Source organism: Panthera tigris, chromosome B1 (genome assembly GCF_018350195.1).
Source record: "Panthera tigris isolate Pti1 chromosome B1, P.tigris_Pti1_mat1.1, whole genome shotgun sequence".
NCBI classification, from domain to species: Eukaryota; Metazoa; Chordata; class Mammalia; order Carnivora; family Felidae; genus Panthera; species Panthera tigris.
Window position 1 is genome coordinate 132,151,732 of NC_056663.1, and position 27,040 is coordinate 132,178,771.

Below are 27,040 nucleotides of genomic sequence, written 5' to 3' on the forward strand. Positions count from 1 at the left end.
AGCCCCTATCCAGGAGCCCACCGAGAGTCACTTCATTAAAACAAAGGCTGAGGAAATTGCAAGGAATTTAGAACTCTGTGTCAGGAACCAGGGTCAAAGACCAAATATTAGAACAAAACTATCTCCTAGTGCTTTTAGGAAATTTCAAGGGTTTTAGGAATTCCATGCCAGGAACTGGGGGCAGAGACCAATATGTATATTTTCTGCTATCTCATGCCTTTTCTTCATGGTCACAAAATGGCCTTTGCACCTCCAAACATCATGTTAATGTCAAGCAAAGGAAACTAGGGTAAGAAAGGAGGAAGCATGGTACTAGCTGTATAAGCTTTTCTTATCAGGAAGAGCAAAAGCCTTCCAGAATTCCACATCCCTCCCTTACCAGGTGGCTTGGGGCTAATTTCCAGAACAATGTCATAAGGCCATTAGCTGGGAAAGCATCTATATGAAAGATTGGGAAAGCAAAATAGGCTGGAAATGATTTATGCATCTGCCAAAGTAAGTTTTTGTCTAGGCTTTGCATTTGTCCTCTCCTCAGATTCTCCCTGTTCCTCTCTGCACCCCATCCCCTTCTTTGTCTGGAAGGAGGTAGAACTAATAAAAGTGATAACATGGAAATTTGTTTCAGGAACTAAAATTTGCCTTATAAGAAGTTATAAATGTACGACAGAGGAAGGGAGTGTAGAGAGACGTGAAGCAGGGTATCTTCGCTGCAGCAGAGGGGGGTCAGAAGAAGAAGGAAATGCTGGCATAAACACAGTGGGATTCGGGGAAAATGGTTGAGATTTACTCAAGGGATTAACTTCATAACACTGCCTTTGCCAGAAACAGAACTAATCTTGTTGCCTCTGAAATGAAGCACCACAGACAGCAGACTTTCTTATAGATTATTTAATTACAGATTATCATAGGAGAGAGATTGTTGATTTTCATATCTATAGAGCAAACAACAAAGGAAGGCTTTTGTGGCATTCACAAACTATTTTTAAATGACTCCTATTCCACAAATCCTTAATTTTTCTTCTTTAAAAAAAGCGTCATAACTTTGAATTTCTTACTGTGACCATTATGATCACAATAAATCTCATGAGGAGGCCAGGTTTCTTGGCTTACTCAATTGTCCGCTCTGCCCTTCCTCATCTGGTCTGCTCTCAGGTGACTCTCCTTTTTCATCCCATCATAGACGACTAGGTATTTGAACTTTCATCCTGCTGGAAACTTCTAGTGGGCTAGTCACCATCACTCTCACTGGAACTGCCACTATCAGATGAGTCACTACTGTCATTCTTTCTAGGAGGGCTAAACCTTCTACTGGAATGGGGTTTTCTATAACCCCAGGAGCCTTTTCTTTGTGGCACACCCTTATTCCGTGTAGAATTTTGCCTGTGGGGAACATAATGATTTCTTCTGCTGTGTGTTATTATAGTCCCCTCATTATTGAGGCCATTATGGGAACCTATTTCATTTTTAATTTCATTATCTAGATCTTGAGAAGGAACAAGCCGGCCCTGACTTTTGCCCTTACTGGGAAATCTTTGTTTTTCATTGGGGATTGCTTGATTCCTATTAGAATGCTCTGTGCCTTTTCTACTAGTACCTTTGCCATTTTTTGGAATTTCATTATAATTAGTACTTTCAGCTATATCACTACTGCCTTCCTTTTTTTTCTCTTTTGAGGGTGGATGAGGGTAATGAAACTCTACTTTTCCTTGGTGAGCATTTTGGCTGCTGGCATCTACTCTGTTTCCTTCTTTTCCAGGGAGTTCCTTAAAGTTGGTGCTACCTATGATGTCATTGCTGCCCTCCACTACTAGGCTTACATCAGCTGTGTTTGCTTCTTTCCTTGTTTCATCCCTGGTTCCAATGGTATTTCTGCCATTTTCTTCTTTTTCTGGGATCTCATTGTAACCTGGTCCTCTTGCATCGGCTTCACTTGGGCCAGAAAACTCTGTTTGAATATCTGCACCTTTTAGGTCAGGACCAATAGGTTCCTCTTTACCAGAAATGTCCTTAAAAGGTTGACCATCTCCACTGAAAGGAGAGATATCATTGTCCCCCCTCCCTTGAAGATCTGGGTAACCACTGCCTTCAAAATCACTGGGGATTTTTTTGAGTTTTGGGAGCTGTTTTGAATGGTCAGTGTTGTACTGAGTAAGGCGTGTGCTTTTGTTTTTAACTGGAATGTTCTGAGCTTGGGGATCTCTTTGATAATTCTTCCTATCTTTTGAGGGGACTTTAACATAATTCACACTTGCTGGGATTTTGCTTAGAACATTTCTGTGTTGGTTCTCTTTGTTTTCTTCTGCCAAGAGTTCAGTCACAGTCCCTGGCTCCATTATATGTTGCATACTATTTCTAAAAAGAGCTGTACCATATTCTTCTTGGTCACGTAGTTTGCTGATAGCATTGTCTCCATCATCAATCCCATTATTCCCAGTGGATTCAGGATAAATGTATCTCTTTTGGTCACTGTGGGCATTTTCTTTGTTATTAATAGTATCGTCTTCATTTGTTGCCTGTCTGTTTTCAAAAGGAGTTTGGGTTTTGCTACTTTGATTATTTTCATTGGCTCCAACAATGGACAAGCTTTTCTCTCTTTCCTGGACAATGTTTTCTTTAGGTGCTGGTTCTTGATTTCTTCTTTTACCAGAATTGTGATGAGCAATACTGTCTTTCTTCTTTTCTTCCTGCTAAAGTGTAATTTTCAACATAATGTTAAATTTTAAAAATTTAATAATTCTTAGGCAATTTAAAAAGAATTACCCACCAGATACTTAAAAGAAAAACTATTAACTCAATAGAGGTTTGTTGGTAGAGATAATTCTGGAATGGCCAAAGTAAGTTTCATGGACAAAGAATGAGCAAGGCTGGAAGGCTGGGTAGGATCCAGATATATGGTAGGAAAGCAGGGAGAATATTTTAAGAATAAGTGGCACATTTAAATGTTTGGAAATAGGAAACATCTGAAAGAAAATACGAATAAAACTGTGGTTTGAATGTAGAAATTCTAAAGAAACAAATAAGAAATAAATTTGGAAATGTAGATTAGGTCCTGATTTTGAAGGAGGACCTGAATTTAAGGAGCATATGCTTCAAGAGTGGTCCTCCTCAAACATAGAGACATAATTGATAAAATAAAAGAAATTGAAGCCATAGTTAAAATTTCAATGACAACATTGTTGTTGAGACAAAGACAGATTTAGACTAAAAGTGAAAAGTTCACTATTAAAATTTTTATGAGTACTGCACCAAATAGTAAGATGTTTAAATGAAAATTGGTTATAGTAATATTTTTAGCCAAAAAAAAAAGTCCCCATCTTGTGACTAGTAAGTCATTGCAAGTGAAATGTAGTTCATATTTTAAAAAGTAATTATTCTTTCTCTCTGCTCTTGCCCTGGTCTTCAGAGGTATTCATCTGCCTAAAGGAAGATTTTCTTTTCATTTCTTTTTTTTTTCCTTCTTGTTTTCAGAAAATAGACAAATAGATGAATCTAGGTGATACTAAGTTTTTGACATTCAAAGAATTTTCAGTGTTCCAAACCCAGTCATTGTCAGAAAAAAGGATTCATTAATTTTCTTTTCTTCCCTGCTTGTCATGCAATAAGCCAAATTGGATAGTCTAGATCAATAGTTCTCAAATTTAACATTTATCAGAACCATTTGGAAGTCTTACTAAAACAAATATTGTTGAAACCAATGGCCAGAGTTTCCTAGAGTGGGGCTCTAGAATTTGCATTTAATAACATTGCCCAGCTGATGTTGATAGCTGCTGGTCTGTAGACCACATTTGAGAACTACAGTTCTAGATCATAAAGTTTAAGTAATGGAGATCTGGACAAGGAATGTCCCTGAATGATAACAGAATGAAAGGAGAAAGTGGAGAAGGAAAATAAAGTGTTTATCCATATATCTCAATTTATCCTTCTTTTGGGCAAGTCTGCAAAGATGCTGCTTCACAGGCTGTATTTTACCAACCTGGGGTACAGCCCAGTTGCAATAAGCTTGACAGAACAATGTGGTCAAAAAGAGGGGCTGAGATCAACTTTGCCCATGCCACTCAACAGTTTCCCTGTGGCACAGGCTAGATATGGAAGCATCTGCAAGTCTGTTCAGGAGCTTTCCAGAAGGTGTCACTGTGGAGGGAATGAGGTGACTCTAAAAGGAGCAATGTAGACGGAGCATACATGTTATGGACTAAAGTGAGTCATACTCAGACATAGAGGGGTCTAAGCCAAGAGAGGCTAAAACACTACTGGGCCCCAAATAAGACTGTACTATACTGATCCTAAGCGATGGTAGCCAGAGACTTCATCTTAGGATACAAGCAGGGTAGGAAGCACACAAGTGGTCAAGCAGCATTGCCCACGCATGTCTGAGGATTCCACGTCTTTCCCTCCACTATGGTGTTACCCATGTATGTTCATATGGTATATGGTATGTAGGGGGTATGTATGTAAGCCATATCCTACTGTCTCATATGCCTGTATGCCACCTTAGAAAAGGAGGGAGAGTGAGGATCTGAATGTTTTTATCCAAAAGAAACTAAAATACTTAAAGAACTATTACAGTGATTTAATAACCTTAAGTTTAAGCAGGTTGAATTGAAATTAATTTCTGCATGCTCCCTCCTCCCTTCCATTAACCCATGGGTAGGAGCTCTTGAGCAACAGAGCAGTGATAGATGAAACAAATAACATACTTTCTCTTCACCTCAAAATCGTAGCGTAAGATAAAATTGACAACGCCATGACATAGGCCTTTGAACTGGTAAGTAATACAAAATGAAGAATAAGAGATATTTATTGAGGGGCTGGAACATGTAAGAAATTGGGCTGAGTGCCACATGTTCTAAGCAATACCTGATGACTTATGGAATGGCAGAGACAATAGTCCTGCAGGGGCATAGAGGGTGGGGGGTGGAGGAGTGGGGGAGGGACCTCATTTCCAACTGGGGCTCTCACAGACTTACAAAGTGCTGGAGATCTGTAGAGCCTGAGCCTCTAGGGCAAAGAATTTGGATTTATTTTGCAGAGAATGAAGAGTTAGTGAAGATTTATGAGCAAGGGACTAACAATAAAAATCAGCGTTTAGGAGGAACAGCAGTAAGAAAGAACAGTTAGGAGGATGCTGCAATGTCCACACCTGAGATACAATCACTTGGATTAGGGTAATGCCAGATGAAAACATTACAAAGAAAAAACCTTCTGCTGGTGCCCAAATAGAAGAAAGGTTAATAACGATAATGGGCTGAAGTAGTGATCTGTAAAAATGAAGACAAGAGAAAAAAATACTGGCTTTACTTTTAGACATATTGGTGTTGTGAAAATGTAGAACCTGAGCTTGAAAAAGCAATATTCAGTTGGAGATAGTCAGGTATCACAGCCTTTCAGGGTAACCTAGTACCAGTCCTTCCTGGCTTCATGACCTATGGTCAGCTCTTCCCTCCTTGAACACTTTTTGGGCTAACTGCTTGTTATGTTTTATGTGAGATCTTTTCATTTATATTCTAATTTTCATTATATTCTATTTTTTCAAGTTTTTTTTAACCTGCAACTAGTAACAGGTATTTTTTCCTAAAGCAATAATGATTAATTTATTTCCTCTTTCATGTGCAAACTTTCTAATGTTTTGAAAAGTTAAGATTTCCTCCAAACTCACTGCTTTCTCTTCTCCAAGTTGACAATTGCAGTTGTCAATTATTAGGTCACTATGTTCAGTCCTGTCATCTTACCGTGGATCTCCTTTAGCCTGTGGGGTCCCAAACAACCCCAGACTCTGATATAGCCTGAGCAGCCCAGAGCACACAGCATCTAGTAGCTTCCTTGCCCTGGCAGCAGCCCTGTTTTTACTAATGCAGCTTAATTTTGTCTCTCCCGCCCCCTTTTTTTGGCCACCACTTCAGTCTGTTGGCTCTTGTTGAGCATGTGGACATTTTCTTGGATGTATTAACTAAATATGTGAAAATACATGAGAACTCCCAGATGGAGGAAAACAGTGTAGTCAGCTGGAAGCTTGCCCTCACAGAGCAAGTGTGTAGGGAAGATAAAGGACATCGAAAGCCCACATTCAGGGAAACCAGGATAATGGGGAATCACATTTAGTGAAACAGGAGGCAAGAGGTGCCAAATGGTCTTTCTTGATCCCTCAGCCAAGCACTCACTGAGAGTAGGTACACTATGCAAAGAGCACGGGTATTTAAGATTTTTCTATGAGGAAAAAACACAATAGAAACAAACTTTATAGTGGATTATTTCTGGATAAAAAGTACTTTAAACATTTGACTTATTTTAAATCATTGAGTCCTAGTTTTACGTGGACATTTATATTTTCCTTTGCAATCAAGTTCATTTGCTCATTGTGAATATAGCTATTTGAGTTAAACATGTGCATTAGCAAATCAACAAATTATAATAATCTCTTCTTATTTTTTTTCTCTCCCTACTGTGCATGGGAAGTTTTGTTTTCTTTTTGGTGCTATCAAGCTTTAAAAACAGTAGCAGGTATACTAATTGTGTACATTTCACGAAAGACTGAATAGAGTTCTTTTATAAATGAAAACGTGAAACAACTTTTAAACTGTGGAATGCGATGGTCAATCATTTTTACATTTGTTATGTTAAATGACTTCTGGTTGCATCACTGACCACATGATGGTTCTTGTATCAGTGGGCTGGAGATTTTCTATGCTCTGCTTTTCTCTCTCCATTCCCTGGTTCATAGTATTCTTTTTGTGGAGTTTTGTGGAGAGTGTCCTATATCACCTACTTGTTTGCTCAAATTCTACTCATCCTCCAAGGCCCAGCTCCATTATGTCCATTACGTAGCTTTCCTTAAACACCAGGCTAGGAACTGATCTTTTTCTACTCCAAGTCCCTAGAAGCATGGTTTTGGGGGTACTATTCCCACAGCACTTTGCATATTCTGTCTTGAGTTATAATGACTTTTATGAGCGCCTTTTTTTTTTTTTCTTGTCTAACTCTAAGTTCCTGGAGAGAAAGAGTTAACTTTTCTCAATTATTTTATCTCCCATAGTATCTTGCACAACAGGAAGAGCTCAACATATATTGATTACCACAAATAAGTTTCAATTTACTCCATATAACAAATGTAACAGGCAGTTAGTCTTAGAGATGCTATCTAAAGAATAACGAGCAGAACAAAATAACATTCTGAATAGAAACTACTACTTTCATGAGAAACGAAACCAGATTTGGAAACAGTAAATAGTCCTTTTGCTGATGGCATTTTAAGCTGTTTCCAGCTCTTTGGCCAATGAATCTGCAAGAAGGGACTGAATGAAAAGAATTATTGTCCCACTCCAGGGACAAGGCCCTTATTCTTTCTTTTCCAAGCATCCTGACCCAGATGGACTTGTCAGTGGAATGAATTTAAGGGGAACTAAAGCATGTCACTCTTTAGTCTAAAATGATTTCTCTAATAGCCATCTAACCTTACCATTGGAGCATATGATAGAATATGCTCAGAAACTTTCCTTATAAAAGACCAGGTGTTACTCAGAAGCAATAAGAAAAAGGCACAGGCATTGGGGGTCCACAGTACCACATCTGCAGGGGTAGGTCCCAAAGCAGGGCAGGATTTGGGCCAGGGCAGGAGTGAACCATCTGTGTCAGGAAAGCTCTGGAACACAGAGTTCTATAGCAGAGATGCTTAAGGAGCCAGGGACTGTGGGAAAAGGACGAAGGCACCAGCCATAGACAGAAACCCAGAGTAATCAAAAGTAAACTTGTCTCCTCTATGGTTTTCCCCTAGGGTTTGTCCAGAGTTTGGCACATGATAAGGAACTTCACTCAGAGATTGAGCTTACCTTTATGTCAGTGTGATTTTTCCTCCCAGAAGATGTGTAAACATACTTAAACATGTAATACCCATGTTTCTCATGGTGGCCTTTATACGTTATCTACAAAGACATAACATTATATTAAGATGTGTTTATATCATATTAAGTTTTCTGGTTCTCTTTTTGGTTGTACAAGACATTCTTTAACTTAGGTGAAGTCAAATTCTGCCTCTGACAAATGGTAGTGCTTCTTATAACCATAGGAGAGCATGTATCAGCCAGCTTCTAAGGATAAAACTTGTCCCTTTCTTTTCTACATGCCTGTAAATCTGTTTTCCCTAAGGATGACTATCAGCTGCGCTCGCTCGCTCTCTCTCTCTCTCTCTCTCTCTCTCTCGCAGGGTGTATTAATTTTATTGCCAAATTTCAATGGAAATGGAGTCTTTGGAAATATTTTCAGGTGGAGGGCCTTGTAAGGATTAGGTGAAATGCAGGTTTTACAGTATTCATGTCTGATGTCTAACTGGAAAAACTCACAGCATGAACATTCAGGCTCTCTTATGTTTGCAGCATTTGCCTTTGTAATTTTCAGCTGAGATAAAGGACAGAAGATTGTTAGGTCCTAGAACAGAATTTTCTGAGACTGCTGTGAGAAACCATGGTAGGCTGCAATTTGGTGACATGAAATGCTGAGGGTACTTGTTTAATTCTCTGGATGCATATGGACAACTAACCCCACATAAACATAAGATTTGTTAACTCCCCGCCCTTTGCTTTCTCCCTCATTTGTTGTTTTGTTCTCATGTACGTGTGTGGGGAAAATAGTTTGCTAATAATACACCAGAAGTCTTACTCACTTCTCCCTCTGAAGAAAGAAATCACAGTGAAGAGAAACAAATCCCAATTCAGAATGTTTCTCTCTTCTATCACACATTGTGTGAATTAAGTGCCAAAATTACATTGTATAATTTTGCATCTCCATTCTAAGTGCACAAGAATATTTTGACAGTTAAAAATTTCCTCTCATGACTTTTTTCTTTACAGAGTTGAAATAGGTTTATTTGAGAAGAATAATTCTGTTTACCCTCTGTTCTTCCACACAGTCTTCCTTAGTTTTCTCAGTCTGTGGTTGAAATGTCTGGAAGGGAACAAAAAATAAAACTTCACCAAACATTCATTCTTTCATCCACTTGTGCACACAATAATTGTCTCATTTATTTTTCTCTGACTGGGTTGTACTATTCAGTGTGGAAAATCACTCCAACCAAAGAAGATGCATACATTACAGTCATATTTATGTTAGTCCTTGCAGAAGAGGGAGCCCGTATTCCTCCTCCAGAGGGAGACAAGGCCATCTCCATTATACAACCATATTCAGGCACAGGAGCATTGCCAGGCTGGGGGAGGGGTGCCACTTCCATGTGGAAGCACGGATGTCTCCGATATCAACTGAAAAAGAAATTTTCACTGGCACATGGAGAGTTGTTCAGTATCAGTGAACCGAAATCAGAATCTGATAATGTGGATTGTATGTGTGTATTGATTGTATAAGTTTAGTAATTGCTGTATGAACAAAGAACTGATGTTGCTAATGGTCCAGCAAGAGTAAAACCATAGCACTGTATGTAAGGGTTAGGATCACACCCAGGAATGGGACTTTGTTGTTGCCAGTCACCTGAGCAGAGATTTCTTTCAGGGAAAGGAAAATGCAGTGGCCTACATATCGGGACAAATACTCTCTCTTGATCTGATATGAAAGTGTTCAAAGATCTTGAGAGTACCTGGGGTGAGAGGCAGCTATTGAAGTGCAGAAATGCCAGGAACTAGAAAGGAATAGCTCCAGGCAGCTTGTTCCAGGCTTTGGGGCTAAAATTTAGGTGTCACAGGAGAGCATTCAGAAGAGGACCTGAGAATTTTGGAGCAAGCCTGCTGTGGAAGAACAGACATAATTCTTTTAGTCCCAGTATTTTTATTTTCTTATTTATTTTTGAAATTCCTAGGTTATCTCAGATTTGAGAAGAGGAACCAATGGGTGGGATTAGTTTGTGTTTAAATGCATGTGCTAAAGTGGAAGCAGGCATCATGGTGGTGCCAGTCATAGAAGAGAGAGAAACCCTCAAGAGAAAGATGAAATAAAAAGGTCCTATCTACCTAGAAAGTATTCTTCCTGAATAAACTTTAATGTTCTATATTTTTCTGCAATAAGATCTAGGCAATTATCCTTTCGGATATTGCACTTCTGCTCTCTCTGGGATGACCTCTACAAACTACATTTCCCAAGCTCCTTTGCCATCTGGGTTCCGTCTGGGTTTGGATGATGGGAGGCCTAGCTTGAGCTTGAAGGGTAGAAGGAGAGCGACCAAGGCTCTCTCTGGGGTTGCATCTCTGGGATGGACATACCTCTTTTGTGGTCCTATATTTGTTGCCCCCCCCCCCACTTAGGGCACAGAGAACAGCACCTCCTTCCTTGTTTCTTCAGCCCAAGGGGTGCTAGTAGCTTCAATTTTGGGTTGCCTCACCACCCTTGATTTGCTCTTTCTCTTTGTCCTATTACGTTATAATTATCCTCCAAATAAAATCCCTCTATTGAACACCCACCCTGTTGTGGGTTTTATTTTCCTGACGGGACGCTGACTGATAAAATTATCTTAGAAATAAATTCAATACTTTACTAACAGTGTGCTATTGGCTTGGCTCCAAGGCAGATCTGCCTAACATTCCATTACATGCTAGAAACAAAAATAGCTTGTCAATAATACCAATATTTACATAGCACTTTACAGTTTGTAAGCTATAAAATTTATATCTATATAGGCAGTAGAAGAAACAAAGTTGCCTATGCTTAAAGTGGTGGTAGTTGTCGAAGTGAAGAAGATATTTTAACTGAAACCTCAGTCTCAAAGTTCCAGGGTTAAAATAATAAATTTTTAAGTGGCCTGCTATATGCAAAAAAATAATAATAAGAGGAAATGTTCCTGAATTTTACATGAAGTACCTTCAAGGCATATTTTATAATTCAATCCATTATTGACATTTTTTCTTATGTTGGTTCTTCTATTAGCCTGTGCATGTAAATTTACATCATTGTATCATTTCTCAAAGGTATCAACACTGTGAAAATAATTCTGAATATGAGGCTACAGAAAAGAGAAACCTAAAAATGAGATGGGTAGATATTAAACAAGAGAAAAAAAAAAACCAACAGGTTGGGGTATTCGGCATCTTCTTATAGAACACACATACGCATGAATTAAAAACTATACTTGGTAAGATAGAATACTTTAATATAGTTCATGATAACCAAGAACTTACAACAAAGTAACTTAGAGTCTTTGTAGTCTACTGCATGTTGATGAATATTAATTGAATTGCATGGCCCAATAACCATCTTTTCTCCCATTTTCAAGTTTTATTTTTGAAGGAAACCAAAATGTCACCCCCAAAATATGCTTCTTTGACATAAAAATTATTTTGAACTGGGGGTACCTGGGTGGCTCAGTTGGTTAAGCATCTGACCCTTGACTGGCTCAGGTCATGATCTCACGGTTCATGAGTTTGAGCCCCACGTTGGGCTCTGTGCTGATAGTGCAAGATCCTGTCCCCCTCTTCCTCTGCCCCTCCTCTGTGCTCGCTCTCTCTCAAAATAAATAAATAAACAAAAAAAAAAATTATTTTGAACTGAAGGCAATTAAGAAGTAGAAAATGCAGAATAAGTTCCCCTTTTCAGCCTCAAGGCAGGAAACCAATTCTCCTGTTACTGGAGATAGACTCTTATCAGTTCAGAGATGGCATCAGAAGAATCCACAGGAAATTTTGTTAAACTAACTTAATCCTCCTCATTAAGGAAGATAAGGACTACCTAGCCCTTGTTGGACTACTAACCCAAACCCCTTTGTCTTACCAAATTTTCACAAATTGTTTGTCTAAAAGGTATAAAGGCTTCCTGCTTTGGTCACCTCTTTGGGTCTTCTCTTGTGAAGGCTTCCATGTGCATGTAGAAATTTAATAACATTTGTGTTCTTTTGTCCTGTTAATCTGTTTCTGTCAGTTTAATTTGCTGACTGAGCCACAGACCCAAAGAGGGTTGAAGAAAACTTTTTTCCCCCTACAGTTTGAATCTGGATTGTAATTCCAAAACAGATGTGAGTGACTCAGTATATTCTAATTTCTGATACCACAATCTATTATTAAACAATTGAGGTAATTGCTCAAATGAGATCTATATATCTGGGAGAAAACATTACATTTAGCCATTCATAATTACAAATTTTGTCTCTATGTCCTTGCTGTGAGCCTCTTTCATCTGAAAGACGCATCCCTCCCTTCTTCCCCCACATTCACTTTGCAATTCTCCCACGCTTGAATGTGGCCTTGTAATGGAGAAGGCATTGTGTCTCCCTCTGGGAAGGGTGCTGGCTCCCTCTCTTGACCAGTGGTAACTGGATTGATATTGACATAACATTTACTGGAAAACGGTCACAGGGTGCCATTCCATCTGTTCCTGGGAATATGTTGCTCGAAATAGATTTGTCCTCAGCTGGCGGGATTGAGCTGGGTCAGCAAGACCCACTCAACCCCCGTCATGCCTAAGCACATGCCTCTGTGGTGATGATTGAGCTGAGTTGTGTGGATTGGGGCTGGCAGATGTCTATTTTAAGCAGTATAGCCCACCACAGGACTGTGAAAGGATATGTGCTAAGAGGGGCCATGCTTTCCTCAACTTCTGCTGTCCTCACTAGATGGTATGGTTCATGCTCATCACTGGATTACCTAACTGGTCACTCACTTGCTCAAGACCTATATTTAAGTACTTCCAGCAACAGGATGACTACTTATTTCCATGCTCTCCAACTGGAATGGTTGCTCTGAAAAGCTAGGATGCTTTTCATACATTATCTAATTAGTACTGTGTCTACACTATAGAAAATATTGGTAGCACTCAGCATTTTCACAAGATAATTTAGTCACATCCTGAGTACCCATCTGGGTGAATCAGAGGGAAGAAAAGATACAAAAGGAAATTGCAGCTCAATTTATGTTAAACCTAGGGGTCCTTTTTCCCATTTTTAGCCTTGCTGATGAAGTGAAAATCATTAGCAGCATTTCACAGTGTTGGGGTGTTGCAAGAATTACAGGAAAGGTCTGGTTTTTTTCCATTACCATGTATATATATACAAAATTTAGTTGGTCAGCCTTAACAATCAGGTCGGGTTTTTTTTTTTTTTTTTTTTTTTTTTTTTTTCAGTTTTTAGTAAAATATTGAGAAGTTCTTTAGCTATAATTTGGGTCCCTGCTCATTTACTGATTAAAATTAGCTGATTTGAAACACTGTGGCTGGCTATTAATTTTCTCAAAAACAACTCTTTTTGGCATTTCTTAAAAGGCAACATGTTGACATTTTGTAATTTAGCACATGTTCATTGAGGTCCTCCTTGGTGTTAGACATTCGTGTCAAGTGCTGTCTGCTTTCTGTTTGCTTGGTACTTTATTACAACTAAACTAAGTAGGGGTTACTAATTTAAACAACATGCTTTAAAAAAAAATAGAGCAAGAGATACTATGATGCATATAACTGAATTGGTAAATGCTTACTGGTGCTGCCCAGGTCACGCTGAAAAGAAGGAGTCCCAAACAAACAATTTGCATCTTCGAGACTCTCTGCAAAAAGACAATAATATTTTACCCTAAAGCAATGCCAATTATGAGCTGCAGTCCTAATAATAAATAAAACACAAAAGTATACACAAACATCCAATTGTCCATTTTCATATTTAAAAAAAAAAGTACAATTTATATCCAAGTGTAGGTACTTTGAGAGCTTTCACATGTCTAATTATTATAATGTCAAAATGAAAACTGTCCAATGCTATTAAAACAAGTCAGTTGATAGAAATGAAATGTATATATATGCGTGTGTGTGTGTGTGTGTGTGTGTATATATATATATATATACACATACACACACACACAGCAAGTAAATATATATATATTTATTTATATATATTTATATTTATATATTGTTCTATTGTCAGCCCAAACTTTTCCCTTTTGTTTTTAGAGAGAGATCATTTAATTTGATTATTTGTTTAATTCATAATAATATTAAGTTAGTGTAACAACTCAGATTCCTCACATGAGGGCCAGCATAGCAGGCTCCACTGTGAGGAATAAACTCTTCTCTGCTGCCAGGATGGTCCCCCCAATATAGGTCCTTATATTCATCAGCAGTATATCTGAGCAAGTAGCCATCTGTGGGCTCCAGAGTGAAACAATTTACGTAATCCTTATATTAGTAGCTAAAATGCATTAAACTCTAAAACGAGCCACCACTGTCCTAAAATTCTCTATATATTCAATTAATTGAGCCTCAAAACAACCCTATGAGTTAGATGGCATTACTATTCTTGTTTTAGATTAGGAAATAGACCCAGAAAGTCAAATAAATTTGCCCCTGAATTCCCAGGGGGCAGAACTGGGATTAGTACCTAGGCAATGTAACCATAGAGACAGTGTTCTTAATAAAGAGTCTATGCCATCTTGAGTAAGTTTTTATTCTTTCATCTTATTACAGAAAAATCTACATGTAGTTGATTTAAAGGCAAACAATAATTTATATTGAGCTCAAAAAATTATGTTTGAACATTACCATTTAGCTAGGGATAAAGGTACATGTTTACACTTTGGGGAATATAGTCAGAGGATCTAGTGGGCCCATTTAACTCAAGTAGCCATTATTGAAAAAAAAAAGTCAGTATAACTGTGGATTACTAATCTGTTGATTTTTAATGAATATTAAGTATTTTTCTGACTACCACACAGAAATATAGCAACCAATATGAGAAATAAAAAAATTTACACCAGTCTTTGAGATTTGGGAAAACACTTTTAATGGGAAAAATAATCTAAACACTGTGCAATCTTTAAACATCTCAAGGTAAAAATTTTCATTTGGAGAAATAATGTAACTATTAAATATATTCTAAAATTCTAGGCTATTCTTTTCTAAATTAATACAATTTTCAGGATCTTAATTCTAGCTATAATTTAGCCATCCAAGCATTTTAGAAATCAGCACAAGTCATTTATCAAATGACTTAATGCTGATCAGTAAAATATCTGCACAGATGAGGTTTAAAACTATGCATATGATCGCATTATCCTTATTCTGGTTTGTAAGTGAAGGTATAGAGTAAAAGCAGAGTCTTTGAGTTATTGTGCGTCTCGATAATGCTAACACTTAAACCAAAGAGGAAGTTGTACCAAGCCATCAATTTTAGTTGATAATATCCAGAACTTGGTAACACATTTTATATTTTATAAGCCAAAGCACTAAATATTACACAGTTATGCTGAGTAGGGAATACTTTCAGTATACATTTATTTTCAAAAGCAATGTCCCTACCTGGATGGCATTGATCTTGAAAATGTAAACTACATTATAAAGCTATTTGCTATCAAGAATATCAAGAGAGCCAAATTACCTGGTATCTTTTACCTTCAGAATACCTGGCTTCTTCCACAGGATTAGTAGTCTCTGGGCAAATTTTGCTGAAATTTAAAGTTTGTTAGAATTCCCAATGGCCAATCAGCATAGACTCACTTAGCACTAACAAACAATTTGTTACCAGTGCCCACAGATAACCATAGGGGGCAAAGTAATTTTAATCTAAAAATGTTTTTGTGGTGAAAAGCTGCTATCAAATGTTCCAGAAAGTAGGATAAACAGAAAATATAAATACCCCAGTTTGGTGTATGATGTTGTCAAGATAATTAAAATTGATTTCAGAACTATTGAATAGGACTCTCTGAATAACTAACAAGTGCATAAGTGGAAAACATCTTAGCTATCCTTTTGTGTAGAAAGTTTATAATTTCAATTCTGTCTGAATTAAATTTAGCAACATTCAACAAAAATGTATTGAGTGCCTATTTATGTGACAGACACTGGGGAAACAGCAGTAAGTGAAGGAGCAGAAAAAATCCTGTATTCTTGGAGCTTATAATCTGGTGGGGAGGCTGACAATGAACAAGACAAATAAGTAAAATATATAGACAAGTCAGAGAAGAGATGACAAACACTGGGGGTGGGGACATGGGGACACTAGATTGAAATACTAGATAGGGAGTTCCTGGGAAGGCCTTACTGAGAAGGTGACTTTTGAGTAAAGACCTATAAACATCTAACATCTAGGGGGAGAAGAAGAACATCTAGGGAGAAAAAAGAGAAGAGGAGAACCCAAGAGACAAGAGCCTGCTGACTTCTTCCAGACACAGAAAAGATGGCAGTTTGGCTGGAAAGACTGAATGAAGTCAATAGTGGGAAATGAGGTCAAAAAGGTAGTTGATGGCAGATGACATAGGGCCTATAGATCATTGCAAGGCTCTTGACTTTACCCTCAGTGAGAAGGAACCCTTGGAGGTTTGGGGCAGAGCAGTAACTGAAGTAAGGAAAGGCAGAGATGGGCTAGGAAGCTCTTGAGGAAATCCAGGAAAATGATGATTAGGACTTGAATCAGAGTGATGACAGAAAGGATTGGGGGAACTGGTCAAGTTCTGGATATATTTTGAAATTAAAGCCAATAGGACTTGCTGACATACCAGATGTGGACTATGACAGAAAATCAATAATCAAGGATGACTCTGAAGGTTTTTGTTTTGAGCAACTGGAAGAAGGAAGTTGCCTTTATAGGGGAAACGGCAGAAGTGGTTTTGGGAGAGACGTTGAGAGTTTGGGTTTGGATATGAATGTTATAGAATGGTCTACTTAGGACATTGACTTTCTCCAAGAAACAAGTAGCACACCCATATTAGAATAAACCTTTCTGGGGAAATTGCCTGCTCACCTCTTTTGCCCCATCTGTCTGCCAAAATAATGATTGCAATAATTCAGGCTAAAAATATTATAGTACCTGGAAGGAAAATTTACATTCAAACTACATGTGAAGCATCAATGAATGATAATGTAAGAATTATTTAATTCAAACCAAATGATAAGAATTATCTTTGGCTAAACACAATTTTAACAAACTATAAATTATATATAATGAGATTTAAATAAACTCCCAATTTCTCCTAACTTCCCAAGCAGACAAAAACCAAAATAAAACAAACAAAACAGCCCTTGGATAGCTTTAGCTGAGAGAATGGTGTCTTTTCTAGTTTAGGCTGAATCCCTATTTTTGTTTTGTCCAAATTCTGCAGATCCTTTTTGAGTGTCTGGATCTGGTTTTTGAAACACTTGCTAGGACTAGAATTTAGGCTGTTGGGCTGAAGCCACTGTTGATTCACTACCATTCAACCATGGATTTTAGAATATTTGAGTATTGTCACTGACGATGGGGACATTTAACACTAGTAGCTTTGGAGTCAAACAGACCTGAGTTTAAATACTGACTCCACCACTTGTTTGTTATGGTCAGTGGCAACTAAATTGAACTCTTTGAGCCTCAGATTCTTTGTCTGAAAATGAGGAGTATAGTAACAAGCTAAACTTTAATTGAATGATTACTATGATCCAAGCATTATTCTGAATATGGTCCGTTAACTCATGTGACGTTTGCAGCAACTCTATGATGTAAGTGCTGTTATTATCATCCTGACTTTAGCAATGAGTCATAGAGCAGTTAAGTGACTTGCTTAGGTTCACATATGTAGCAAGTATAAAAAGCCCGAAAGGGAGGTTTGAAAATCACTGCACTATACTATTTCATAAGGTCATCATAAACATTAAGTTAACAAATGTCTTCAAGATGTGTAGCCAGGTACCTAATTCGATATTAAATGATAAATGATGGCTACCCATTTAACCCATTCTTCCTATCATTAAATAATCTGGTACTCAAATGACATTTTTCTGTATCTCCTTTCTGTCTTCTGTTTATTTCCTTACCATGTCTCCTTGTATGAATTGATGAGAGGAACAAAAGCAACGAAACATTAAAAGAAATATTAAAGTTGAAGCTTAAGAGGATCTGGTGGGCTACTTCTCTAATCATAAGTTATAATGACCAGAATTTCAGCAAAGTGCAAATGATTTGGGTGATATAGAAGGAAGCTAACAAGGAAATAGAAGTAAAGAAAAGGAAATGACAAGCAAAAATGTACAGTCAACCTCAAGACTGATATTAAGCTGTATAAACAGTAGACAGATGTGAATACCACTAAAATGCTCATTTTAAGGGCACCTGGGTGGCTCAGTCAGTTAGCATCCAACTTTCTTCTGCTCAGGTCATGATCTTGCAATTCACGGGTTTGAGCCCTGCGTGGGGCTCTGTACTGACAGCTCCGTGCCTGGAGCCTGCTTCAGATTCTGTGTCTCCCTCTTACTCTGCCCCTTCCCTGCTCTACCTCTCAAAAATAAACATTTTTTAAAATGCTTATTTTAGGGGCGCCTGGGTGGCTCAGTCTGTTGAGCGTCCGACTTCAGCTCAGGTCATGATCACGCGGTCGGTGAGTTCGAGCCCCGCTTCGGGCTCTGGGCTGATGGCTCAGAGCCTGGAGCCTGCTTCGGATTCTGTGTCTCCCTCTCTCTCTGCCCCTCCTCTGTTCATGCTCTGTCTCTCTCTGTCTCAAAAATAAAAATAAACGTTGAAAAAATTTTTTAAGTGCTTATTTTAATATTCTATTAAAGGAATGAATTATTCAGGATTTCTGTAATAATTAGCAAGTTTGCAGTGTTTACAGGTTTTACATTCTTCTATAATATTAACTTTATACTTTTTTTTAAAGTTTATTTATTTATTTTGAGAGAGAGAGTGTGTGTGAGTTGGGGGTGGGGAAGACTGGCAGAAAGAGAGGGAGACAGAGAATTCCAAGCAGGCACTGTGGTGTCAGTGCAATCCTGACTTGGAGCTCTAACCCATAAATCCTGCAATCATGACCTGAGCGGAAGGGAAGAGTCAGTCGCTTAACCAACTGAGCCACCCAGGTGCCATGTATTAACTTTATACTTTTGAATGATGCAGATAAAAGAGTAAGCACCTGGTACATGCCTCATGTATGGTGCAGCCTTAGAGAATGTTTGTTGGCTTTTCACTGATAATATTTTAAGGTTTCAGATATTTCTTAAATGCGCTTTTTTTCATTGACAGTTTGGTTTAATTGGTTTGATTTCTCCATCTGACACAGTACTCCCATTTTTATATGTTTAAACCTTAGCCCTCATAATGGTTTATACAACGATGCAGAGTTTTGAACCCACATTTCCCACAGAACTTAGGGACGTCTACCAGAGGACATGTGACAATATGCATCCTAGTATTTGGAAACTGATACTTCTCTCTCTCTCTTTTTTAATGTTTATTTTTGAGAGAGAGACAGATAGACAGAGACAGGGACAGAGCGTGAGCAGAGGAGGGGCAGAGAAAGACGGAGACAGAATCAGAAGCAGGCTCCAGACTCCAAGCTGTTGGCACAGAGCCTGGGAAAGGGGTGGGGAGGGGGGGGGGGGGGAGGAGGCTTGAACTCAGGAGCCTTGAGATCATGACCTGAGATGAAATCAAGAGTCAGATGTTTAACCAACTGAGCCACCCAGGTGCTCCTGGAAGCTGATACTTCTCTTAATGAAGGAAGAAATTTTAGTGAAAAAAGAAAAAGTGTAATGCCCAATAGATGAATCGTCAAGCAAAAAAATATGTATAACACCATAAACGAAGGACGTCGATGACAAAGGCTTAGGTATAATCTACAAATAAAGTTAGTTCTGCCATCAGTTATTTCTGCAATAATGCCTTGAATCTACACTGTATATTTTGAATATATTCAAATAGTTTGTATTTCGCAACAAGTGTTTTTAATTCTGTTGTTGATTTTTCATGTTTCATTATGCCCCCTTTAAGAAATGCCTCTTGTTTTTCGTAATTGTATCTTTTACGGCAAAGTTGCTTTACGGTCAATTAATTATGCGGCGAAATGCCTGCGGCAGAAATGCTTGCGGTAGAGAAGCTGGAGGTGAAACTCTCTAGAACCTGTAAGGTATTTCTCCTTAATTTCCCTGGTGGGAAAATGTTTAATTCTATCTAAATGTATGTTTTCAGTGAGAGAAAATTCATTGAATTTTAAGAGAAAATTTAAGAGAAAAAATTTGCTTAGCTTGCGGGGCCTATTGAGTAAACTGACAATAGCTAAATATATATCCTCCCAAGTTAAAATGAATTCAAAGCCTCAAAAAAAAAAAAAAAAAATCGGGCCTTAAATTTAGAACCTGCAATTGACAAAAGAAGGGGGGGAAAAGAGCCTATTCTGGTTGTAAGGTTGCAGAGAACAAACTGTGGCGGAAAAAACGAGAATGATCATTTGCTAAAGTTCTGTGAAGTAGAAATGTTAATTCTACCCCCTTGACTTGCCCCTGAGTTAAGCTTGAACTACAAAACTAATGTAAGTTTACTAAATGTTTTTGTGTCGTAAACAGTTTTGCCATGACGTTTGGTAGGAACGAATAACCAAAGATAGAGAACAGCATTCTGTTTTTTTTAAAAAAAAGAAAAAGAAAAAAAGGTTGTCCTCACACCATCTGTATTTAACTGGAAAACAAAACCAAACTTGGAAGCAATAGAGAAGGGCAAAAAATCTTCACTTGGATTTTCTTCTGGTTTTTGGCTGAGGGCTCAAGAATGGACACTTCCACAGATGATGCACGTAGCCTGGCTTTCCTGGGTCACGCTGACCCAGAGTTGCTCCTTAAAGAGATTTTAAGATGAAAGTAGTCCGTGGGACGTGTTTCATTTTGTGGTGGCTTCTTCATTTCTTACACATCAGTTGAATGAGAGCAATCATATAAAATGTTCACTAACTAGGCACCTATGCTGTCAGTTCCAGCTATGGGACCCTTACCCAGGAGTAAGGTTTTAATTGTTTTGTTTGTTGTTTTGTCCTCCCATGTATTCTGGAATGTTACACCTATCTTCCCTGTATTTGTGCTCTAGGCTCAATTGTCTTCATTTATATATATATATAATTAATATTATAGGAAATGGTTTTACCTTCTGGGATCTTGGTCCCCAACTTATTTTTAACACTATTCTGCAACACATTTCTCTGTATCATAGGCAGTTAGAAGTCTATATATTATATATATATTATATATATATATATATATGATCTGTATTATATTCATATATATCATAGAGACAGAGGAATGTACATATAGTAATTCTTTATTTCCTAACTTATGTACACAGCAAATATACATTACACCTCCAGAATCAGTGGGGGAGTCATTACAGTGTTGTGATTAGAAAAGAGGGGCTCTTGTTGAGTAATTTCCTTTTTAGCATATAGCTAGACCCTTAAAGATTTGTTAAGGCTTTAAGCTTTTCATAGAAGTATTTAATCCCCCTTGATCTTCAGAATAGAGTTCACAATGGGTGTGCTGGGAATCTTACCCTGTGTTTAGCAGAAGAAAATGTTTCTGTTTTAAATATGTTCATTCATGTGTATATCAATATTCATCCTAAGTTTAAAAAAAGGTCACTTTTTCTAAAACATCACTTACAACCAACTTTCTCATCTACCCTAAAATTATTTTTATTTTTAGCTTTTATTTTTTTTCTCTCAGTATTTGAGAATTTCAACAGAAGTACATAAAAATTTCAGCCAGATATGGAACCACGGAGGGTCACAGGACAGCGTGAAGCGAGCTGTGTTCATTTCTCTAGGCTTTGTTTACTCATTCAGCTATTACTAGCAAAGAGAAGACATGTCAATATAATTTACTTTTATTTTTATATTAGAAAGATGTCTTATTACACCTTAAAATGTAACTCAGAGGATGTAGTTAAAATGTAATTATAATGATACCAGCCTTTTCCTTCAGGACATGGTGACATTGCTGGAAGTGGCTGTAAAACTTTGTTGTGTTACCTCAAGGGGGGAAATATCTCTCATTCTGAAAATAATGTTTTTCAGAGGTTGCCATTCTGTTTTTCCAGACTAAGAATCTTCTTAAGAGACAGAACATGGCAACATTTGCCAGCTAGTTACTCATTTCATCGGACACGTACTAATTTTTTTTTTTTTTTTTTACCAAATTGAAGCATATCTAGTCTTCTCAGTTTTTAGTTTTAAACTTTGTGTTTATTTGCATGTGTTATTTTAGCTCTTCTCTCGTGACTTTCTTGACTCTCATGAACCCAGATTTTCTCTGTGTTTGTCAGCTCCTGTTCCAGTTATCTATTACTATGAAAAAAAGCACCTCAAAATGTAATGGTTTATTAAATTTTTTTTTAATGTTTATTTATTTTTGAGACGGAGACAGAGCACTAGTGGGGGAGGGTCAGAGAGAGGGAGACACAGAATCTGAAACAGGCCCCAGGCTCTGAGGTGTCAGCACAGAGCCCTACGCGGGGCTCAAACTCACGGACCGCGAGATCACTCTGAGCTGAAGTCGGCTGCTTAACTGACTGAGCCACCCAGGCGCCCCAAAATGTAATGGTTTAAAACACCACTATATTATTTTCATTCAAGGTTCTGTATGGTGATTTGGCTTAGCTATGAGGTCCTCACTTGGAATTTCTCATTTGGAACGTTCAGAGAGGGGAAAGTGTTGCAAGATTTTTTTTTTTTTTTTTTTTTTTTTTTACCTCAATACTTGGAGTTCCTTGTCTCGCTGCTTCAAAGAATGAAGAGGTGGACACAAAATAAGCAGCAGGCAAAAGTTTATTAGAGTATAAGATCAGAAAGTAAGAATAGTACAAAAGTTCTCTTTACAGAGAGGGGGCATTCAAAAATGAATGCCTGTGGCAGTAGGCAAGAGTCGTTGTTTTATAAGGTTCTGGTCAGCCCTCCCTTCCTTCCCACCCCTTGTTCTTTCTCAGGTCCTACCCTTATTGGCTTGATAGCTCTGGGTGCTGGGTTGTCAATTCCTGATTGGCCCGATTCCATTGTACGAGGGATGGCCTATGGCCATATCATTCCTTGTGGGTCATATGTTTTATGGTCTACTAATATTTTTAGTTAGGTCTTTTGTCAAATTCCTGAGGGAAAGCTGAGGGGGAGTAAGTGGTGTCTATTATATTCTTAAGAGGAACATTCCTCCTGAGGAGGTTTGCTTTGGTCAGACACTCCCATTATTGTTCCAAAATAAGTGTTTTTCCCCACCCAGGGACCTCAGGTCCTAAGGTCTTTCCCTCTTTCCCTCTCTGCCTACTGAATTGAATCTTTTCCTATCATAACAGTGTAACATCTTATCCAAAGTATCCAGAGACTTGACTAAGCTGCCCATCCAAGATGGTGCCTTAATGTTTCTCCATATGACCTCTTTCTGGTAGAATAAGCTAGACTTCTTACATGGTGGCTCAGTACTTTAAAATACTCAGTGGGCTAAAAACTCATTAACTGATTTTGTTGACCTAAGAATAAAAATTGCCATGCAGTTTACATTCTCTTACATTCTGTTCTCTCTCAGGAGGCCTCCTCTTTCTTATATTTCATGAGTTCCAGGGTCTCAAGAGCAGAAAGCAGAAGTTAGGCTAGTTTTGTGAGCTAATACTAGAATTGTTTTGGAGTCATTGTCATTATATTGATCAAAGCCATGAGATCCAAGGGAGTACAGAAGTAGTTTCTGTGCCTTGATGTAGAGGAGTGACAATGTCACACTGCAGATGAGCTTGTAGAATGAGTGATAGTATTAGAACCATTTTTGGAGAATACAATATGCCTGCATCAGTCTCTGATAACAGTGTAGGTACTGAGCATTCAAAATGCATTCATTTCGTCTGAAGCCCTGCAAACTAGGGGAGCAGATAGCAGGAGAAGGCAGATATCCCAATTCAAGAAGCCAGGTAAGACACAAAGGCTGCAAATTTCTTCTTCCTCTGCGTTTTGTTCTATTCTGGCCCTCAATGGGTTGGATAATGCCTACCCATTGAAGAAGACAATCTACTTTACTGCATCCACCTCCGTAAATCTCATTTTAGGTTAGCTGATGATAATCTCATCAGCAAATACCCTCACAGACACACCTAGAAATAAAGTTTCATTTGGGCACCCCTGTTGACTCAGAATTAACCATCGCTGTATTAGAATTGATGATAACCCATTCTATACAGCATAAGTCATGGTTTACATTGTGCTGTTGATTTTTCATTACTGTCCTACAGCTAGAATCAAAATCCAGCTTTCCTTCAGCTAAGGGGTGAGACATAGCTGATAATCTGCCACAAACTTTCAAAAAATAGTATAGTGAAAAAAAATTATCTTTAAATATTTTTTTATCAAAGATAATACTTCTTGATGTGTTTAGATTCAGGAACTGTCAGAAGCATTTTGTTTAGTAGCTGCACAAAGGAGACAACTCACAGATTGCTGGATCAAGCACCAGAAAGTTTACTGAATTTTTAAAATAGAGTTTGAAATAAAAGACCAAACCTCAAGTTAAAAAAAAAAAATAGTGAATTCACTAAGTTTGTTTGTAGCCTAAGTGATTAACAGTAGCTAAATTTTAAAATTAAGCAGTTCTTCATGGTTATGACTTTATATAATCATGTAAAATAGGAGTCAGCAATCTATGGGCTGTGAGCCAAATCTGTTCCATCACCACAAATAAGGTTTTATTGGAACACAGCCATGTCTGTTTGTTCACATACATCTCTGGCTGCTATTGCTGCAATGGCAGATTTGAGTGGTTGTGGCAGAAACCATAGAGACTACAAAAATACTATCTGGTCCTTTACAGAAAAGGCTTACTGACTTCTGTTTACAGAAAAGTTTATTGACCCCTGACTAATATAGTGAAGGTTGAATTTATATTTTAAAAAGAGATAAGACAAGTTCTGTATACACTGATGGGGGTCTTACGTTTTTGACTCTCGGAGTCATAAAATTCAAGGGGAGAAACCTGAGAAAAAACAGAGTAATTTGCCTGGCAGCTTTTATTCTTAGACCAACAAAAACAGTTAATGAGTTTTTAACCCACTGAATAGTTTAAAGATAGAAGGACAGAAAATTTTTACAAATATTTGCATGTGGATAAACAAAAGGTCTGAATGATTGCTTCATGGTTTCCCTTTAACTAGTATTGATTCCTTTTTTAAAGTGAGACTCCTATTTCCTGACATTAGATTATCCTTTTCAAAAAAGTGTGTTTACCTTTTTCTGCTTTTCTCCCACTTTAGTTATTTATTCTCTTGGTCATTCAGAGAGATTCACTTTGCCCAGGTATAGACTTCGTTTATTTTTATTTGCTTTTATGTTGTGTTTTTGTTTTTGTTTTTTTTTTTATGAAAGGAATCCAAATGGAAAGAAAGTCAAAGTTTTTTTTTTTTTTTTCATTTTAGGAATAGTTTCTTGAATGAATGAATGAATGAAAGAGAAAGAAAGAAAAAGAAAAAAGAGAAAGAGAGTGGCTCTTGAAGCTTCTAGAAACAATTATTTTGAAAGCAAAGCTTTAGTTCTGTAAGGTGAGAATTTTGTGAAGAGAAGAAAACGTAGTAGAAAATCAACAGGATCAGCCATGAAAGAAACAGGGTGTAGAATAAGTCACAATAATAAATTGAAAACGGGGCATGGGTGATATTCAGTGCTCCCACAGATTAAATATGGATTACCTGACTGCCAGCTGGGGAGGATATTGACTGAGGCATCATGATGAAGGAAATAAGGAGGACTTGAAATGAGGGAATGAGACCTAGAATGACCACAGGGAGAGGGACAGAGTCATCTCGAAGAAGCAGCTGCCCTCTGGCCACACGAGTAACCATAGACCATCCACCCCCAAAGTGTGGCCTATGCTGAGAACACTTTCAGCATACCATTGCCTGGTGAGGGCCCACATGGCTGCCAGGCATCATCTTGCAGAAGTAATCTTCTTCATGCCCTTTGTAAGCTTATCCAAATTCCCCTGTGTGGCCGGCCTTTTTAAAATGGTCCAAGAAACTCATAAGCCTCCCTAACCTTGGGTTCTAGAAGAGGTGTGTAGGGGAAGAGCTCTGTGGCCACTTCCTGACAACCGGGCATGTCTCCATATGCACCACGTGCAGTCTACCTGAATGTTGGCCCGGTGCCCTGTGATTCCTCCTAGAGCAAGGAGCAATGAGCAGCCTGGTGCAGAAATGCCAGAAGCAGTTCCTCTCCCACCTTTCCAACTAGTGGGAGTTGGTCAGAAGGCCATTTCTCATCCATCTCCATAGTTTCAGTTGAGCATAGGACTTTCAGCCTCTAACCCTTTGGGGCTCAACTGCAGATTTCTTTGTAAGTCTCTCTGCTTGGCCATAGGTGAGAGTGGCTCCTCAACAGCAGAATGACCTACTACTGATGTTGTTTGTCATCTGACCACGCTGGTTCAGTGTCATCCTATGGGATGAGAAATACAGAGATCTGATACTTTGATGATCCTGCTTTTGCTCTCTGTAAAAGTAATAAACTGTTTGACTCTATTTGAAGTCATTATCTTCCTTCTGGCTGAATCCATGGAACTGTGACATGCAAACCTAGTAGCTGTAGCTGAGATCCTCATGGCCCTGTTACGATTCACACTGCCTTTGGAGGGAGTGCCTGACAGCATGACAAGGGACAAAGTGTTGTCCTATTTTCACAACAGCATGAAAGGATATTTTCCTTATTTATGAACAGTCTCTGTTCTCAAAGAAATCCTTCTTTGATCACCTGAGCATGATGTGAAACCTGTAAAATTACATGTTCTTATTAACCCCAAAAGACAAAGGAGTAAAAACATCATTAGGTTTGTTATATGTACTCTTATCTAAAACTTAGTCTTCTGATTCCCAGTTAAATTCACTTATCTTAACAGGGTGACCTTGGAAGCTGTGAGAGATATATGGGATGTGGACCTTGGAGCAGTTTCTTTTCCTCCACTTACCAGCTGCATCATCTCAGGCAAGTTACCAAATGTCTCTGTAACTCCATTTCCTTACCTGTAAAATGTAGTAGATTTTTAGTAATTGTGAGAATTAAGTGAGGTAATATATGTAAAATGCTTAGAATAGAACTTGCACACAATAAGTGTATAATAAGCATTAGCTACTATATTAATCAAAATAGTGGTTCTCAAACTTTGAGGTGTATAAGAATCACCTGTCCACTCCCAGAACTTTTCATTGAGTTGGTCTTGGGTGGTGCTGCAGAATTTGCATTTCTGATGCTGAGGCGCTGATCTGATGACTATACTTTGAGAACTACTGAGTTAGGATGTAATTTGCATGTAAATAACAGAGATCCATAATCATAGAGGCTAAAAGAAAACAGTTTATTTGTAGAGGTAGATGTCCAGGGTTGGTATGGTGTAGACT

General features: G+C 38.1%; 1 protein-coding gene across 1 annotated transcript; it reads right to left on the minus strand.

Moving 5' to 3' along the window:
- Positions 1–1,226: 1,226 nt before the first annotated feature.
- Positions 1,227–15,301, minus strand: MEPE (matrix extracellular phosphoglycoprotein). Its single transcript, XM_007074697.2, has 5 exons — positions 15,278–15,301; positions 13,389–13,454; positions 8,881–8,934; positions 7,824–7,916; positions 1,227–2,687 (listed from the first exon to the last, which is right to left on the minus strand). Exons 2-5 carry the CDS (start codon positions 13,440–13,442, stop codon positions 1,227–1,229), a joined length of 1,662 nt encoding a protein of 553 aa, XP_007074759.1. The 5' UTR covers positions 13,443–13,454; positions 15,278–15,301.
- Between the last annotated feature and the right edge of the window lie 11,739 nt (positions 15,302–27,040).

What these genes read in the sequence shown, in the direction of transcription:
- MEPE (XM_007074697.2), bottom strand. Translation starts at nt 13,442, where the DNA reads ATGCAAATTGTTTGTTTGGGACTCCTTCTTTTCAGCGTGACCTGGGCA. An exon ending in ACTGTGTGGAAGAACAGAGG is followed by an intron (nt 7,917 to 8,880) that starts GTAAACAGAATT and finishes ATGTCTTTGTAG; the next exon opens with ATAACGTATAAAGGCCACCA. An exon ending in AAAATCACACTGACATAAAG is followed by an intron (nt 2,688 to 7,823) that starts GTAAGCTCAATC and finishes ATTACACTTTAG; the next exon opens with CAGGAAGAAAAGAAGAAAGA.